At 35.4% G+C, this 20,237-nt stretch overlaps 1 protein-coding gene across 1 annotated transcript in view; it reads right to left on the reverse strand.

Annotated features, from left to right (window-relative positions):
* The window catches only part of MYO16 (myosin XVI), a 358,751-nt gene that overhangs the window by 140,852 nt on the left and 197,662 nt on the right, over positions 1-20,237 (reverse strand). The window contains exons 14-16 of the mRNA XM_066545334.1: positions 16,179-16,284; positions 14,200-14,317; positions 7,882-8,029 (exon numbers count right to left, since the gene is read on the reverse strand). Coding sequence (XP_066401431.1) covers positions 7,882-8,029; positions 14,200-14,317; positions 16,179-16,284 — 372 coding nt within the window. The remainder of the gene's footprint in view (positions 1-7,881; positions 8,030-14,199; positions 14,318-16,178; positions 16,285-20,237) is intronic.

Consider the following 20,237-nt stretch of genomic DNA (forward strand, 5'->3'; position numbering starts at 1 on the left):
AGCTAAGTTGCTTCTGCTTTCAAGAAGAAAAATGCTTTGGATATCTTGACATGCAATTATAATGCAAGTGTGTAGGTGTGTATGTAACTAACCCTGAATTCAGGATGAACCACTCAAAACAACTGCACAGCCAGATACTCAAAACAAATATTGTGAAATAAAATTAATAATATAGAGGTATGCCTTATGTATGAGGTGTAGGTATCTGCTAATAGAAAAATAAATGCTTAATTTGCAAAATAAAACAGATAAATAGCATTTCAGTTTTGTTTCGAAAACCTGAGATGTGATCCTGATTATGTATTCTGTAATTGCAATGCCAACCTCCTAGTAATGTATCTTGTAGGACACAACTATCCACAAATGTCTCACAGAAAGGGGGTTTAAGATGGAGGAAATGTAGTCAATTTTCAGAAATAAACTCTATATCAACTTCAACACTGACATTATTGTCTAGTACTTCCTGAATATTAGCATGGGCAGTGATGATCTTAAGGAAGAAGATTTAGTCTACATGGTTCAGTCATCATATTTCCCCTGCTAAAAAACACCAAAAAAACTATTAGATACTGTACCCTAACAGGCTTCTGTGGTTTCTATCTAGTTTTCATTAAAATATGGCAGTCTAAGCCTAAAATATGAGACCAAGCCTAAAAGCTAGCTGAACAGAAGAGAAGCACACAAATAAGGAAAATGAGATTAATTAGACCACAGAGTAAAAAATCAATATTTTCGAATATTCTTTTTTGGAAATCAGTATTGAATGAAAAAAATTCACAAACTTACACTCCGCTCAATTTTTTTAATCTCAGATATATCTTAAAATAGCATTGTGAAATGTTACATTAGAAGTAGATAAAATTAGTTCCAGTCAATCAATATCACTTTGAAACATGAAGTTGTAAATTAATGCAACATATAATATAGTTTCCGGCATCCATCCTCAATAAAACTGAATTAATCATGAATATTATAACAAATCACACACATTGCTCATTTGTTGGTGTTTTCACACACCTCCTTCTCTGAAGTGCAAAGATCAACACTGACACTTGAAGATCATGGTACAAGAGATTAATGGAGCCTGACCTTCAAAGAAAGAATAAGAGAAGAAAAAGAGGCTAAAAACTCCAAAAAACCATAAAAATTCCTTTTGGTTCAATTCCTACTTACATAAAGAATAAACCAAGTTGAATAAACTCATGAGCACTATTTGCTCAGAAAACCTGCATGAATGAGGAAAATAAAGGAAAATTGAAGAAGGTGAGAGCATTGGGATAAAGACTATTAAAAATTTCAATTTATTGAAATAAATGGGAACTGGAGGCTGAAGTTATAAGAGGATAGGGAAAAACATTAAAGAGAACAATGTGAAAGCACATTTTGTTGGAATATGCATATGTCCTACATGCAGTAAAGGTGATTCAATCTCAAAAAAGAAATAATTTTAAAAGTTCAGACATCAGTAAATACAGTGCAAATAGGAAAAAAAATAGCAGCAAAAGTAAACAAGCAAAGCACAAAAGACAACAGAAAAAATTTAGACAATACTTTTGACATTGAAAACATTCCAGATTACATAGATATTAAACTCGCTGAAACAAGTTTAAATCTACTCCAGAATCTCAAATACATCTGCTTTATATCTCTCTCTATTTCCTTCCTGATAACGAGCCTGGTTTAGTTTAGCTGTCAGACCTCACTGGAACCTAAGTAAATGGAATTGCCTCATTACATTCAGAATGTACAAATCTTGCCCTTAAAATAGTACTACTCATTGTAAATCAGATTTTCATGGTAGCATTGCATGAAGATAGTCAAGAAATAAATGTTTGCATTTAAATCTGTTCACTAGAGAGCTGAAATAAAAGTAAATCATATCAGGGAGATTTAAACTGATGGAAGTATATAATCTTTTTATTATTTTCTACCGTGCAGTTAAAAAAAAAGCAACAAAAAACCCCAAAAAACCCAACAAACAACACAATCTTCTATTTTATCTAGGGTTTCATCTATCCATATCCTCTAATTGTACTGAAACAAATTCCAGCAAAAAAACCTTAGACTTAACTTTCTTGGTTTTGAAATCTTCCATGTGTTTGAAGCTGTATCTTCATGCTACCACATTATTTAGAAAAATTGTCAAGTGTGCTCCAAAAGTCTTTATACCCTTTGCTCTCTAGGCATGCTACTGTACACAGCTGGATCTACTATTATCACTGCATTGTTTTATAAATGTTAAGGTACTTAAAATGCAAGATTTTTGGAGAAAAGGAATGTGCTGCATATAATCAAGTTAGGACAGGAAAATCTGCAGAAAACAACAACAACAAAAAAATGCAACTTTACTTGTTCAACCAGAACTTGAATGCTTGTTTTAAATTTAAGAGATCTTTGGAAGAAGGTCTCTTTGGAAGTAGAAGGACTTGACCTTCATGGCCATTCAGCTGCAGTGATGGTGACCCTAATATGTCCTGCCACAGCTTCTCTCCTCCTGTGCTGACCCTGCCCATAATGCAAAAGTGGGATACAGTAGAGGAATATCTGAGTATGATCTTTACCCTCCTCCTAAAATTAAATTCAATTAATTCCAATTTCTTGATAGCCTAGAGCTTTAGTTTCTGTCAGCAGGACTTTAAATTGATTCCCAACAGTGAAGTTCAGGCAGTCTCAACACTAGGCTTTATTTGAGCGAGACTTAAAATTTTGGTACTATCTCATGCTGAGTTTCATCACACAATGTCTAACAGCAGTTTGATAAAGTGCTGTAACTTGGCACTTCACACAGAAACTATCATTCCAGCAGGATGGGAAAATCTGATGTAACTCTTACAGATCTAGCTGTTTCATTCACAACACTTAAATCCACCTCATTTTGTAACCTAAGTCCAATGCTTGGATTTTCCTCTAGTCATCATACACAGATATCAGCATCAAACAAATTGTGAAGCAAAGGGATCAGAATGGTTCTGTGTAATCACTTCTATCAACTGAGCTTTTGGCCATACTGAGAGTTTAAAAAAGTCAATATGCGCAAGAAAAAAATATCTATTAGGCTTGAATACAAGGAAAGAGCATGGAAATATCAGAGGACTGGAACATTCCTACAATGCCTATTTTTCTAATTATGTGGGGAAAATTTAAAAATAACAAAACCCGAAGCACACACACAGACAAAAACAACCACCCACCAACAAAACAAACAAAAATCCCAAACAAAAAAACAAGCTCCAAAATAAAACAAACACCCCCAAACAACCACACAACAAAACAAAAACCCCAAACCCCTACAACTTTTCTCTATGAATTTACTGTTGGACTACCACAGCAAGGTTTGTAGACAAATAGCACAGGTATGAAAAACTGGTAGTTTCAAGATATAATTTCTTTCTGTTGCACTTTAAAAGAGAACCTAATGAAAGGGATGGAAACAAAAAAGGCATCCAAACATACAAGGAAAGAAAAGGAAGAAAAAAGTTATGGAAATGTGCAGTGTCTTCATGGTCCATATCTACAAGAGTTACAAAATAGACAGGCTTCCTCCTCAGTGTATTGAAAAGAGGAAATCTGTGGTAACAGACGACTTATAGTCTTGAAAATTCACATCTGGGGCTCTTATACATAAGGGAAAGGAGGACTGGGGATCAATATGGATGTTACTAAAATAATCATTATTTTTAACACATTGTATTAGTGCTTGCTAGAAAAAATGATGACTGGAAACACAAAAAAAAGGCATGCATAAGGCTCTCTTTACTGGGATCTTTTCTATTTCATTCACTTTACCACACTAATTTTTAAACCTTTTTTTTTAAGACCAGCCTTATAATTTAGAATGGGGAATTATTTCATCAGTGATCAAGATTCAGATTAGTTCAGACTTTAACAAAAAAAATCAATCACTTTACTGAAATTACTCCTTGATATATTAAATTCAAGTTTTCTTATTCAGAGTGAAGAGGGCACCTGCAATGAAAAACTGAAAAAGAAGGTACATCAGTTCCATGAAGGTGTAGCTGTTCCATCTACATCTGTTGGAGCAGAGGAGTTTTACTGCTTTTTAAGGGCTGTGAGAAACATCACAGAGAGAACAAACAGTGCAGTGCATACCATTCTTCTAGGGGAGAAAGGAAAGTTTTACACATCTGGGAACAGCAGTTTGATAATGCAAATACAAAAAGTGCATGCCCTGACCACAGTTCAGCTTACATGAATGTATATATAACATTTTCCTCAGCTCAAAGTTATCACTCGTTTTTACAGTACAATGAATTAGGAGAAATAGGAACCTTGTTTAAACTGAAAATGGTGACATCAAGTTGAACAGCTCTCAAAACTACCATCTTTTCTGAAATAATTTTCTACAGTTAAGTGGCCTTAAGCTATATTTTTAAATATAAATATACACATGTAAAGACATAATTTTTAATAACAGTATTTTGAGTATCTTACATATACATGTTACACAATGACATTCTTACATTGTTCTATATGCCACAGCTTTGAAATAGAAATACTAATATGAAGCAATTGGCCCAAAGCAACAAAAGCAGGACTTTCTACTTATTTTCTAGAATATTTTTCCAAAATACTTTCTTTTCTATTGCTATTATCTTTCCTTTTTTTTCCCTATCCTTCCTTCATTAACATTGAAGATCATTTACAAATCAATCTATCACCACTGTCACTTCTCCCACTGTTCTCCATTTCACCTTGGCTGCAAAATTTGCCACTAAGTTAGCACCTACTGTAACTATGAGGCAAAACTAAATGTGCTGGAAAAGCTAGTACATGCTTTTTTGTGAGGCTAAACTTCAGAGACCACAAAAGTACTGCTTACAGTCATGGACTGTAATCTGCACCCAGAAAAAAAACCCAAAGTAATCCAGAGCAAACCAAGAGCAAATTGAGAATGTAATTTCAAATTGCTAATGCCTCTGTATTACACATGATTATCATAATCAAGATAAAGAAGTCCTGGATTTCTTTGAAACACAGTAAATTAATAGAAATTTTGAATTTTTCAATCAACCATCTGCTGATAAAAAACAGTTTCCGAATGTAATGAACACAGGGGAGTAGCTGTCAATCAAAAAGCTTTGACTTGCCCTTAAAGACTCTCTCTTCATTGCTGGCATGCTTCCCTTGCTCAGTCTTGAAAAGTGATCTTACCTTTCAGCAATTTCTTCTGTCTTTATCCATCATGATCCATGCAGATACAATGGGAGACGTATTCATTCGGATCCTTTCCTATGTAGATCAAATCCTTGCTACTTTAAGATCCTAGTTGTGTGCAGGCTCAATACAAAGTGTGCAGCTATTTGTCCTCGCATGATGCCTCAGCAATTACAATGCTTGCAAGGTCACCTATTTAAGTTTCTGAGCTCCATCTCCCTCTCAAAAGAGCACCAAACAGCAGAGATTTAGAGCCAAACAACTTTCCCTACACGATGGGGTGACACCCCAGCCTTACAGAGATTCTTAATAATTCCAAAAGGGAGGGATTTCTCCTTTAAGCAATTTACATGAACTCTCAGCCCAGGATTATATATTACATAAAACACTATCTAAATCTCATCTTTCACAGCATCATATTGACAAAATTACTTTGAATCTTTGAGGTACTTTTATCTAAAATAGGAATAAAAAAACCCATTCACTTAAATCTTTCTTACATTACAATGGCTTAAGAAAACAATTTTTAAATTGGGGTAGTTTTTGATTTTAATTGCCATTATCTACTAAGATCATTGAATCTTCTACATAAAAGTGAAATATTAAACAATGTGAAGAGGAACAGAAAAATGATCAAAAAACAACTAGACAGAAACAACCTGCCAAAGGTTTTAAAAGGCCTGTTATCTAGTTAATTTTACTATTTGAATCAAGATTACACTTGTTCAAAGACAACATTAAAAAATCACTTATGGATGTTACCAGAATGATGTGATCTCATCAAGATTTAACTAAGCCAGAAATAATGAGCTTATAAAAGAGGCCAGATCTTGCCTTCCTGATTCATGAGTGAGTTTGATGCAGTAGAAATTCATCCCTAGTTTAACTTTATCAGCTGAGAAAGATCTAGCTCACTGAAGTACTGTACTCAGGAGTTTAAGGTAAGAAAAATTTGGCCCAAACACTCTCAATCATTTAAGATACAATCTACTGTACATAGGCAAAGCAAACCTTTATTGATAAAAGCAGGTTTATGCAAATATTCAGCTATAAATTACTTCTAAAGCTTTGGTACTGCAATGTTCAGACATCTATTTAGAATTACCATTTTGTTCTTTTTGGATGATTATCAGATATCAGGTAAAGCTTTGTTCATGTGAATCTAATTATTCAGGTTTACACTAAGTTCTTTTCTGTCTGAGCTTCTTGTAAGGGGACTTCAAACTGTTTCACTTTCTGAACAAACTGAGGGCTTCCAAACAACTTATGCTAGAAGAGGAATAAAAGTAATCATCAAGAACTTAGAATACCTTTGGTCTTCAAAGTCCTCAAACAATTTAAAATATAGAATTTTACTCTTCTCCCTGCCTTGATGTGAATCATTTTTAACAAAGGAATTTAGCCTGAGGTTTCTTCGGAGTTACTGCTGCATGATATTCTGTATAATACAGAAATGGTAACAGCTTAAAACAATATCAAACAATGGTAGTCAGAAGACTTCTGTCTAAGAAAAAAATCATAATCAATTAAGCTTTTTCTGCAGAAATTAATGCAGTGTCTTTCTATTTACAGGTTCTGTATCTAGAACTGCTATTTTATTCAAGTAATTAGCCAGAGTGGAAAATGAAAAAGTTGAGAAAAAAAAATCCATGGGAAAAAGGCTTAGATGTGAAAATCTGAAAACATTCTTCTTACATAGTTTTAATTACGATTGGTCTTTTTTACAGTTACTTGCTATACTCATTTTAAAGGTAGTCAGTTTAAGAGAAGATCATTAATACTAAATAGCCTACTCTCATTTCACTGACACTTAGGAAAGACTGAAGAGTAAAATGCAAATTAACCAAGTGAGGAAATTTTTTTCATTTTAAAATAGTCAGAATTAATAAATTCTGAGATAATCACAACATTTACTGAAAAAAACCCCCAAAATCTCCTCCTATAGTAAACATTTGGAGTATATTAAGCCTTAGACATGCTACATTTGGATGTCTATATTCAGCTCTTTATATTTAAGCTCTCACTATTAAAGGCAATGTGATCAGCACAGTTTATGAAGACACACAAAGCTCTGTACTTTGGGTGAATTGAACCACATTTGTAAATCATTATACCACTGAGCAGGGACTCAACCTCCTTTGATTGCAAATAGGAGCCAAGACAACCAGCTCATGTGGAGTCATACAGAAAAACGCATTTTAAGTGCTGGGTGTTGAATCCTACCATTGGGTTCAAAGCAGTCAAAACTTTTCTTTCTGTTTTTCTTACTAATTTGATATAAAGTAAGTATCATAATGAAAATGGAGATATCAGGTTACATTTAGTGACATTTCATCAAAATCAACATATTCCATAAGAAAATTACAAATAAATCAAACAGTTTTTACCTTAAGAAACAACTTTTCACCAGGGAAAAAAACCAAAAACAATAGACCTACTCTAGTCCACAAAAGACAGAGAAAGAGCTAATAAATTTCTTTTTCTCCTTTGAGGCAAAAAAATAAATGGATATAAAACTCTGATCTTGTTAAGAGACTATATATGTACTTCAGAACTAAATAGTCATGAACAAGTACTCCATAATAAATAATTTCAGAACTCATTGAAAAGTTAGAAGATTTTTAACTATTAGAAGAAGGACTTCAACAGCAGAGAGGCATTAATATAAGAAAACTATTAATACTAAATATAAAGTTGTTTTCCTACCTGTGTGCAGATAAATTACTGAGGTACAGGGTGTATTTTTCTTCAGCAGACAACCCATCCATCATCAAGTAAAAAACATGAAAATTACTCTGGTTGAGAGGTTGGATAACAACACGAGACTTCTCCAACATGTATGTATAAATCCTAGCTGATTAAGAAACAAACACATAAATTCATAATTACACTGATTGTTCTAAACTTAAATGTCTTAAACCATTCACCATTGCAACAGTTCAGAATAAACCATGTTTCTTATAAAATGATCTGAGGGGAGCATATAAAATACAGTATTGCCATTTATAGTCCATGGTTTTCTATACCAATCATATTCAAAACCCCAATTCCATTAGAATTGGTAGAACAAACATATTACCACACTTACTTACTGTTTGACATTACCATCAAAACTACTTAGTTTTGAAGATACTGATGTTGATTTGTATAAGTTGCTGTGTATGGCAAGATTTTTCTAAGACACAAGCTATTAGTCATCTCACCAAAATGGAGCTATCTGAGCACTGGCATCTATTCTATCCTCCTCCTAAACAGAAAGATGGGAGAGAGATTCAAGACCTCTTGAAAAAACACACTTTGGAAGCATTTATTCTTTCTCTGCTGGTAATCGGGAACAGAGAGATTAATAGTTTTGATTAACCACCTAGCTTCTAGATGGCTACAAAGAGGCAAATCCTCTGCAGAACAGGTTATCAACAGGCTCACTGACCTGAGCCTGGGGGATCATGGGCTATGATGACCTGAATAAATGAGAAGCCATGTGAATCACAAGTCTGGGGAAGAAGGTGAAGGAGGATGAATCTGAGTGAGATTTGCCTACAGAAAAACAGCTTACAGGATCATATATAACCTCAGTCTCACAAAGATTCTGAAAGAGGCAAAGCACAGAAGCAAAGGAATTATTGAGCCTCAGACTGATTTACCTTTATGCAAGATAAAAGAAATTTTAGAGATACATGTGAAGATACAGGGATGTTCACTGTTTTGGGCAGGCTGCTCTTGAGCTCTGCCCTGGGAATACACCACCATGTGGTTCCAGATGCAAGAGACTAAGAGAACAAGGGAATGTCCAACTGCAGCTAGAGGTCAGGGCCTTTCTGGTAAATGGGAATCTAATCCCAGTTCCCACTTACTCAGCTGCTGGCATAACTTATCTCATTATTTAAACACTGGCTGTGGTACAAAGACCAGAAGCACTTCTCTTCACACATAACTGATCACCTCTACCACATGGACATGGTCCATGCTGCAGCTCTAGGCTTTTCAGTATCTGGAGTATGGCAGAGCTTTCACAGAGTCTTGCAAGCACCCTCACCCTGGGCTCACTCAAGGGTTCTTGAGTTTGGAGCATAAGGTGCACTTCTCAGCAACAGAGGACCCATATTTTTGAACCCAGTAAGCAGATGAGAATATTAAACTGTAGCCTGGCTTTCACCCAACTCATTCAGGACTCCTTTCTTCATGAACTGGAAGTAGTATTTGAACATATAGTCACTGTAAATATTGGTGCATGCATCCTGCAGCACAGGAAGTATGCTCTCTAAATGCATACCACTCGCATCTTTTTGGAAATTTCCTCATTTTTTACTTTTTTTAAGCTGGCTGGGATTAAAGCAATATTTTCAGAACCAGTTCTGGACTCACAGCTGTTGCCTAATGCAAAGTGAAACATTTTGGTGAATGACAGTGTGTATCAGAGGTAGTTGCATCAGCCTAATGAGGCATTAGGCCAGCAGGCAGAATGTCCGTTCCTGTCACCATACAATTGCTAATGTCCACTGCTAAGTTATTGCTGCATCATCTGTATTTGTCTGGTCATTTCCTTTTAAATTAAACTTATCTTTTGAAGTTTTTAAGTTTCTGTTTATACTGTTGAAATAAACACAGCAAACCTGCGGTTACTTGAAGTAGTGTGTATGAGGGAACACAGCCTTTGAGAATGCTGCTGAAAGACAGCACAGATGGGAGAGAAATGAAATGGGTGAATCCTGAACATGTTGTTTTGAGAAAGGCCTCAGCAGCTAAATTCTGTCAATGAACTAAAAACAACTATGCAGGGTCTCAAAGAGCTACTCTGCACAGGCCAAACCATCCTGGACACACCCCAGTTAAGGAGTGCAGAAGGTCAGTGGTACATTAGCCAGGGACATCCTCTACACTCTCTTTATGTAACAGTGCAGATATTTCCTGACATTTGCTGGCAACCAAAACCATGCCTGGGACTCTGGCTAAGAGACAGCAGGACTGACAGAGAGGACTTGTACCTCTGACTTGCTGAAGCAAGGAAACATGATCTGGCCCACTTAATCATCCTACAAAATGTAGTAGTGAGCTGCTATTATGGAATCAATATGATGAGAAATTGTGTATCATCCATCTAATCCTCTGCTGCTACACTACAGAAAAAACTAAAAAACCCAAACCTGTATGGGAAGTAGAAAGGCACACTTGGGAAATCATGCATGTTTCTGGCTCCAGTAACTTTGCAACACATTATAAATTGAAGCCATGCAATAATGGCAGAACTGGCCCAGACACACACTTTCATCACAATCAATCATTACCTGGTTGTCATTTCTACAGGGTAAAACAGAATAGATGAACCTGAAGGATGATTTCCATCTTTTATTGTGCTTGTAACTTATTTCACAGTAAAACTAATCCAACCATCAATTAATTTGAAAAGAGTTCACTGCAAATCTTTAATCACATTTCTGTGTGCAATATTATTCACTAAGGCTTTTATAACTACCACTTCAGTGTTTTTAACATTCATTGATTAATAGAAGCAGGAAAAATGTTACCAAAGGTCATCTATCATTTAACTTTAATGATGAGTAACATCAGTTATTCAGATGACACATATTAATTCAGCCTTTTCCAAGTACTTCAAGTCACCTGCACTTTAATAAGGCTAAATACATTCCATCTCAACTAGCATCTCCAGCAGTGGGAAGAGCTGTTAAGAAAAGCCAAGCTTCCAATCAGAAAGAATCAAACAGAGCATCATGTTAATGGTGCTAAGCGTCATAAAGAAAATTATCATGGTAGTATGCTTTCCTATAAAGTGAAATATGTTTGTTAATCTATGTGTGAAATAAAAGGGAGAACACTTATAAAGTTCCAAAGCAAAGTCTGTCATTTTTGTGCAATGGTAATTGTGCCTCCAGGCACAAACAAATTTTTACTTCCTTTAACAGCTCACTTGATCTACTCAGCAGCTACACAGTCAGCAAGCAGATTCTGTATTTTAAGTGTGGCCAGTGAAATCTGTCTTTCAGCTATGGATTCTTAGAAACTACATTGCTCCTTCTCCAAGACCATGCTGTCCGAAACACAGCTATTTTTAAAGACAAGAAAACATTTGTTGGTTCATTTCAATGTAACTTAAAAAAAAATTTAAAAAAAAAAATCTGTCCTTGGTTTTCAAAAAGTGAAGACTGAGAAAATAAATGCCTGAAAAGCAAAGCAGAAAATCTGGAGAATAAATTTTTCAGACTTTATTTTTTCTTCCTAAGTTTCCTTCTGATTCATTTAGGGAAATTTATAGAGGCCTTCATTTTCACCTTAGGAATTACATCAACTTACCTGAAGGACCATTCTGAGGAAAAAAAAAAAAAAAAAAAAATCAGTCTTCTATTGTTATATTTTGGGAGTTAGCAATTCAATAGGATTTTTTTTTTTGCCAGAAGATCAATTTTGAATGCTTAATTTGTTTTAGAAACTTAATGAAATCACTGGCCTGCAGTTTATTCTAAGTGTTTGTTCTAAAATAAAACTTTTTGTTACATAAAATCTCTTCAGATATCTGTACTGGCTTTGCTTTGAGTAGAGCCACACTATAATTCTCCATCCTTTTTTTCCAAACAAGGATTTCTTTATGGCAGAAATACAGTTTATGCTAAAGAATGAATCAAATCTAATGATGAAAATTATGGAGAACATTTCAGTTATTTAGGTACATTGTACTTTCTGCTAGAAGAATAAACCTTGGATAAAAGTCAGAGCATTTCCAGGGTCTAGAAGAACTTCAGCGTGAATAAGAAGTTGTCACAAACTTCACTGGTGTCCACTCAAAACACAAGGAGTGCCACCTTGGGCTTGCCCTCTGTAATAAAAAGCGTGCACACGTATTTTGCATGTCCCTGCCTTAGTAAATTGTTCCAGATCTCCACATGTAATATCTATCTGTGGAAGAGTTTAAACCACCTAAACCCTTTGATGGAGGCAGCCTAGTGTCACTTGGATTTTTGTTTACAAATCAGACATATTTAGCCCTGTTAGTATCAATGAGTTATAAATTCATGGCTCAGCAAAATCAGATGTTCTGCATCTTTAAATTATTAATTTATGTTTAAACAGCGCAGACAGTAAATACTGCTGCAAATGATCTTGCAAATAAATACAGAGTATGCCTGGGTGGAATTTAAACCTGCCAAAGACAATATGCATTATTCTTTTTGCATTTATGGGGGTCTAAACCTGGGACAATTTCACTCAGATGTGATGCTTAGCAGTGGCCGAGAAATGGCAACATCTACTACGCAAATCAAACAGCAGGAACAATTGCCAATTTCAGAAATATACAGCACATTTCTACTGCTGTAGCAAGGCATGTCTCTCTTGACCGTAAATTATGTAACTTTAAGCTACCTTAGAGTTGGCAAAAATAATTGATTCAATTCTTAAATAATTGGGGAATACCAGGGTAGATAAGTAATTTGTTTACATTTGTTTATTGACCGGACTACCCTTATATTTTCTCATTTGATGCCTATGGCTTGAGAATCATAAAAACACAGAATTAGTGAATCAGAAAACTGACACAAGAACCTGTTTAACTGATCCTGTCACAGGCAATGGCTATGAATGAAATAGTCAGTTCTGAGTAGAGCTGTCCATAAACCCATGTCTCTATAGACAAAATATACTAAAATTAAATAGGTACAATACAAAGGGTCGATAAAATTTTAGCTTTAGAGATTGAGGTTTAGTTTTTACAAACTGAACTGAGATGCTCTTCAGTCCATGCTAATGTATATTTAAATTTGCATTCCTCCCACAAGAGCTTATAAATGAAAAACAAAATCACACATTTTTAGTTTTGAATTTCCTTTGAAATTATCCTACACTCATTATAAAACAAACCAGAAAAAAATGTTAGCAATTTCCCATGCATGACATTTCCCGTGAAAGAACTATCATGTTTTCTAGAGTATAGTGAACTGTCTCAAGAAAATGTAATTGGAAATATTTCCAAAGAAATTTTAGGAAACTCTTCAGAAAAAAGAGTTTTAAAATTAAAAAAAAAAAAAGAGAGTAGATTTGGAAATGCTTATCTAACAGAATGTAATTTACTTTAATTTACTTGGAACAAAAGTGTGTCATGCAATACAGCTTCTGCATCCAGGAACAGTGCAAGTAGGAAACTGTGTAGTTGTTTCTGCAGACATACTTTGCTTTGACAGTGAGTAGCTTTATGATGACCTATGTGGACCAGAAAGGAAAGCTCTCTCTGACTGCTTTTGAAGAGAGAGTTTTCAGAATCAAACTGAAAGTTTGCTCGATTTCCTTATTTTTCTGGTTTTCTTTTTTGTTGTTTTTTTTTTTTAAACTAATGAATGCTTACTATGGATCAGAAGATTCACACTTAATCTGAAAGCAGGAATGAATTTCACACTATCTTGCCTCTAAGAAGAATAAACAACAATATGGTTCCTAGTTGTTTTAAAAGAAGCTCTAAGCTGAAATAAATTACTTCTAATTTCAGTATTACAGAATATACTTGTTGGCTTTTTTGTTGTTTTTTTTTTGTTTGTTTGTTTGGTTTTTTTGTTTTTGGGTTTTGTTTTTGTTTTTTTGTACTAAACATATTCTATTACTCACTAATTTAAGGGATACTTAAAATACCCAATACAATAATAGGTACAAAAGCACAACTTAACAACTTAATCCATTTTTCACTTTTATTTCACAGTGTTGCACTACACAGCTCTCTCAGTTTGTTGACCTGTGAAATAAAACGAAACGTGACCTCCTGGGAAATATAAGGAATTGCTGTTGTCAATTTGTTTCTTGCCTTTTCCTGCCACCTTGTGGTTGCTTAGAACAGAGCACTGCTCACTCGTGACGAGTGATCAATTCACAGGCTGTGAAATCTGTTCCTCTGACACTCCCTAACCCCCCTGGCCTCTTTCATGTCCTTTGAATCCCTTGCTGTCCAATTCTGTGCATGGCACACTGGGATCTCTGATCTGACACTCTGGGCGTGACATCAAAATTTACAGATTAAGTGATACTTACCTGCAATTAATGTTTTTTTTCTCTCACAAAACTGTAGTTCAAAATACTTTATAAAACAGCTGGAAAAATCACTCAAGGGTGTCTTAGCATGTCCAAAGGCCTCCAAGATACAGTTTACCTGCAAAATAATATTAAAGAAGCAAAAAGAGAGGAAATGAACAGGAAGATATTTCAAGAAACATCTGTGAGGTTTGGTTGTAATTAAATTATTGGGGAAAAAGAAGACCATTTTCATCTCATACTTTAAAAAAAATACTTTGCAGATTTTTTTCCAAAATAGTAATTAAAGTAAGACAGCTCAAAATAAATATATTCCAAAAAAAGTAATTTCAGAATAGTAGAAGTTTTAAGTGTAAGATTCACATGTGAGCTGTGTCCCTACCAGTAATTCAGACACGAGCAACTGGAGTCATATTCCTGGAACTGTCATACTTAGCAAAATATTAAAATCTTTGAAAGCTTTTGAAGCTACAGTCAGTCAATACTAATAATCCAACAGAGGAATTTACAAGTTTTATATCATGTCAGAAATGGCATAAATTCTTGATTTCAAATAGAATTATTTCAAGATTATACTAGTAAAAACGGAGGGGAAAACAGATTCAGACATTTTTTATGGCACGTCTCACTAATGCATTTCCATGTTAGGCTTTCATGGTCACAGCCATTGTATTTAGCTTTTTTGTGTATAATTAGTTGCTTGCACCCTGACAGATTCCCTTCAGAACTTTCCTCTGTGCATCCTTGAAGCTGACTGCAATGTGATGCACATACACTTGTTCTGACATCACCCTTTTCATGAAGGTGGATGAACTAGCTGGGGAGGGAAGAGACCTGTGGAGTGGTACAGAAGCTCTAAAAATTAAACCATTCACAATTATTAATTAAACCAGATGTCTGTGCAGTAGGTGGCAGCAGAAATCTAGCTAGCCAAGTTTTGGTTCCAGTTCCACTCCAGTAGAGATGTTAAGTATGTATTTGCTTTTAGACTAATTCAGCACTTGCCTTTATGTGTTTGCTTTTAGACTAATTCAGCCCTTGCTTCAACCTGTGCAATTTTATTAATTTAATGTGCTATGCATAACTGCAGCAGGAATGAATCCAGACAACTGTGTTCATTTAGTTACCTTAAAAGGTAACTAAATTAGAATCTCTATTCCCTACGGATGAGATCTGATACATTTACCATCTAAAGTCAGATATCCCATCTAAGCTAGTTTCAAAGGGTCTTTTTATACCCAAAATTTGATAATGCTCTTCCACCTCCATTAAGACCCATTGATAGCTGTCTCTGAGTTGGTATCTCAGATGAAAAGTTTCATCAGGAAAGGTAATTTCTTTAAAGAATTTGAATTGGCAATCCAGGGTTCAGCATAATTTAAAATTTCAGGGTGAACCTTTCTAGGGAATTAAATATGGATATATATTTTGGAAATTAAGTATGACTGAAAAAATATTCAGAACTCTTACCTATTTCTTAAATATATTTAGTACACAGATATTGAGCCATATGACTTCATTCAATCCTTGCAGTTTTCCTGCAAGTTTATATATTCTGTCTTGCATACTGTTACGTCAGATGTCTCAACACTTCTTATACTGTCCAGCAAATACCATACAGGCAAATTTATTTATTTACTGAAGGCAATTAATTTCATGTATAAGAAACAGTTCCTTGTCACAGAAATGTTTCCTATTCACTGCAACACTGATTTTCAAAGTCATCAAAACATAGAAACAAAACTATCTCCACTTTGGAGATGCTTTTTATCAGATCAATGTGAGCTTAATCCCAATCCCATTCCCATTTTTTTTACCATGGAAAAAAAAAAAACTTTGTTTGACTTCAAAGGTGAAAACAAGCCATTTATGAACTTCTACAGAGGTGACACCTTTTTCCATACAACTCAAATATCTCTGTCTATCCAAGAGGCCAAGATTTTGCTTCATTTCACTCAGTGGTCGGGAATGCTACTTACGTGTTTTATCTTTGTATCAAAGGTATTTCTGCTGCAGCTGGCTCTGCAAGTGAGGTGTTTCACTATCTGTTTGCAGGCTTCAGTCTTCCCAGAACCACTTTCTCCACTGCAAGACAGGCAAGTAAGAGAGGGAGGAATCAGGGCTAGTTATACAACTGAAATGTTATTTATATTCTCTGCTAGCTTTGTTTGAATGGATTGAAGGTACCTCCATCAAAATTTTATTTTAAATAACAGAAGGTTTATGGATGACAAATAAAGAACACAACATAGGAGACAGACAGACTGACTATGTATATACATGAAGGCTGTCAGAGCTGTCAACATACCTGGTCTTGTACCACAGGTCAAACCAATCAAATCTAATGCTTTCAAGTCTTTTTGAAGGTACTTATAGCACCAATTTTATGTTTTCCTTTATCTTTCATCCAGTAAAGGAGCTCACTAATGCTGCCTGGTTCTCTTTGCAGGTGGGGAAATTACTGTTGTGGTAATGATGGGGAATCAGAAGAAATGGAAAGTGAAGAATACAATAGGAAGAATGGAAAGAAAATACAAAAGGAACAGGAAGGAAAATAAAAGGTTGATTGATTTTACAACCTGCCCGCTTTCTGCAGTACATTCTGACTTTAGTGATTCTATCTAGATCGCTGTAATTTCTGGTTTGCGATGTAGAATAAATACTCAAAAGAATGAGAATTTCTGACAGGGAAACTGTATAGGGTGAGTAAATAGGGTGAAAGGCAATAGAATGACCAATGTTGAAAGAAACGATAGAAAAGTGGTGGCATGGAGGAAATAAGCAAAATCCCCTGCAGGGAAGCCAAAGTGGGACTCTTAGTCAGGAACTGTAGTGACAGGACAAGGAATAATGGTACAAACTGAAAGAGGGGAAATTTAGGTGAGACTTCAGGAAGAAACATGAAGTTTAGTTGGTTAGGAAGGAAGTTCATGAAGTTTTCTCGCCTTTCCCCCTCTGGCTTTCAAGCTTTTCTTTATAACTACCTGATGGAGGGCCTGTTCCCTACTATTGCTTTTTAAATATTTTGTTAATACAGCCTTAATTACAGCTCAAATGTCTTTCTTCAAATACTATGAATAATTAAAAAATAAGTTCTGTTTTGAAATTAAGAAAAAAAATTAAAATCTGAATTTGTTAGGAAAAAAACTAATCGAAAGTGTGAAAATACACAGTCATGTGAAGCAAAGAAGATGACCCATTATACACCCAGGGGAATTAAAGAAGCTACAACTGTCAAATCTACAGCATTTGGATTATCATCCATTATCATATATATTGCATGGAGGGGGACTTAGGGATAGACAGAGCCATCACATGGAAAAAATTAATCAAGGAAGCCCAGGTAAAATAGTCAGAAAACAGCCAAGCCCAGGCACTTTTTAATAATTACTTTCTGCAAGTACTGAGAAGTACTTGCTTACCCCCAATTTCTACATCTTAGGCAGCTTTGTCTATACCTTTATGATTTCAGAACAGTGGATCATGATTGGATCATTACTGTTAGGTAAACAACAACCCCATTATAAAGAAATTCTATAAATCATCTATTCAGGGAAAATATGACAAAAGACAGAACTTGTAAGGAGCAATATATCTGCCATTTCAGATGTTATAAATGGCAGGGTTTTATTTTTTGTGCTTCATTTTCAATTCTGACCAAAGATACCACACTCATACCATACGTAACAAAAAACTTACTCCTGCAGTACTTGAACTATGATCAGAAGTGATAGAAAACTGCTGACAGAATGTGTTCATATAAGATTTCCACCAGATTTAAAGGAAGACAGGTGTGCTGTTCTGCATGAACTTTTGAAACAAATCTCTTATTGTACTACAGGGAGCATTACTACTCCAAATTCCCATTAATATAGTAAGGTATATCCAGGGAAGAGTGAGTAGGTTTGCACACTTTTGGGGGTCAGAATAATTTATTTCTTCTCCATTTTCAGAGTAAGTAAGTGAGACACTGAGTCTTGCTCCCAGTGACTGAGGTTTCTAGATTTGAAATAAATATGTGCAAGCAAAACTGTTAAATACAAAAGAATGAGTCCTGTATTATCAGTAATGCTATCTGTAACTGATCAATCTTTTGATTGATCAGTTAGAGATATCATTATTTTTTATTATATTTCTAAAATTAAGCTGACTTGGACAGTGTATTTCTAAACAATGTTTCAATACAAATATGTAACTGTACTGCAGGAGCCCATTGCATCTAAAATACATGGAATTATACTTTAAAAAAAATTAAATTGAACAGAATGCTTTTGGTGATGCTAAACTGAGAAAACCCAAAGCTTTCAATGAATTCCACTGTAAAGCACAAGGACTTCTCCCCAGTCCAGATTATTTGGCTTAAATATGTGATTTATGTCACAACAGTATCATTGGATATTGACACTCCTGATTGTTAACAAGCTGGACCATTTCATTTTATGTATTCATTATGACTTTTTGACTCACAAAATTAGCAATCAGCATGCCATAAATCTTTGGTTTGATTTATTAAGGATCCTTAGCTTTTAACAGGACTATATTTAGGCTCCCTGGACAGCTCTTTACTTATCTTGTCAGTGCTTAATGTATTTTCATATCCTGAAAAGCAGGAGCAAAATGCAGTCAGAAGGAAGCTAATAATGAAAAGTCCACCTACTGGCTATTTAAGAGCATAACTAATAATATCATTTTATTCCATAACTTCCATTAGAAGTTTATACAATGACAGCTCTTGGTGTTAAGCATATATGAATAAAGCTGGCTTGCTACAAACCGAAAATAATTGCAAATAATTGATAATAGGTTCTTCAGTGATTTGGTTAAATGCTTTCCTGTTGTAAAATGCTCTATTTCAGTGAGTGAGCTTTTGATCAGATGTGAAGTGACTGGGGGAAAATAATGTAAAAAGGTAACAAATCTGGCTGCACCTGAAGTCCTGTGTCCAGTTCTGGTCTCCTTACTTCAAGAAAGTAAATTCAAGTGCTGGAGGGAGTGCAGAGAAGGGCAACAGAGCTAGGCAAGGGTTTGGAGCACCAAGTCCTAGGAAGAATGGCTGAGGGAGCTGGGGGTGTTTAGCCTGGAGAAAAGAAGGCTTGGGAGGGACCTGATCGCTCTCTACAACTGCCTGAAAGGAGGGTGTAGCCAGGGGGGCATTGACCTCTTCTCCCAGCGACAAAACAGTGAGAAAATCGCCTCAAGCTGCACCAGGGAAGGTTTAGGTGCCCTAGAGTGACTTTGTGATGCTTGTATCCCCATTTGTTTGTTTAGCCCAGAAATAAGTTTTACACCTTTAAGACTGGTTCCAAGAGTGAAGGTGGGAGTTTGTAATCAGACACTGCACTTGCTCTCCTGTATCTTTCTCCCGGACTGTGTTATCGGCAGCACAGACAGACGGCGGGACAGAGCTCTCCTCTGCTTTTGGTCTGTTTTGGCTAGCTGAGGCAGAGAAGTTCCCTGGACTGTTGTTTTTTCTGCTACAGCCCACCAAGGGGACTTTCTGAATTTGTCATATCTTCAGATTGGCAAGAGGTTTCATTGTTTTATATTATTCAAATTTTGTCCTAGGGAATGCTTTGCCTGTTAAACAATTTAACAAAAATAAACTTTTTTTTTTTTTCACTTTTCTCCAAAGAAATCTTTTCCCAAACCAGCTGGGGGAGGGTCCACTTGAACTTACTTTCAAGAAGAACCCCTTTAGAAGTTTTCTCCCAAATTTACCCTAAAGCAGGACAGTTGGACATCAGGTCTTTGCAGGAAGGGTGATTAGACATTAGAATGGGCTGCTCAGGGCAGTGGTAGAGTCACCATCCCTGGAGGTGTTCAAGAAATGACTGGAACTGCACTCAGTGACATGGTCTAGTTGACAAGGTGGTGTTCAGTCAAAGGTTGGGCTCGATGATTTCAAAGGTCTTTTAAAATCTCATTGAGTCTCTGATCCCAAGGAGGATGTTAAGATTAAAGATTCACAAGATATGAAAGTATGTAAAGAGTGAAAAGATTGAAAAGGGATGAGACTGAGCGACACATTTCTTTGACTG

The sequence above is a fragment of the Molothrus aeneus genome, chromosome 2, assembly GCF_037042795.1.
Source record: "Molothrus aeneus isolate 106 chromosome 2, BPBGC_Maene_1.0, whole genome shotgun sequence".
NCBI classification, from domain to species: Eukaryota; Metazoa; Chordata; class Aves; order Passeriformes; family Icteridae; genus Molothrus; species Molothrus aeneus.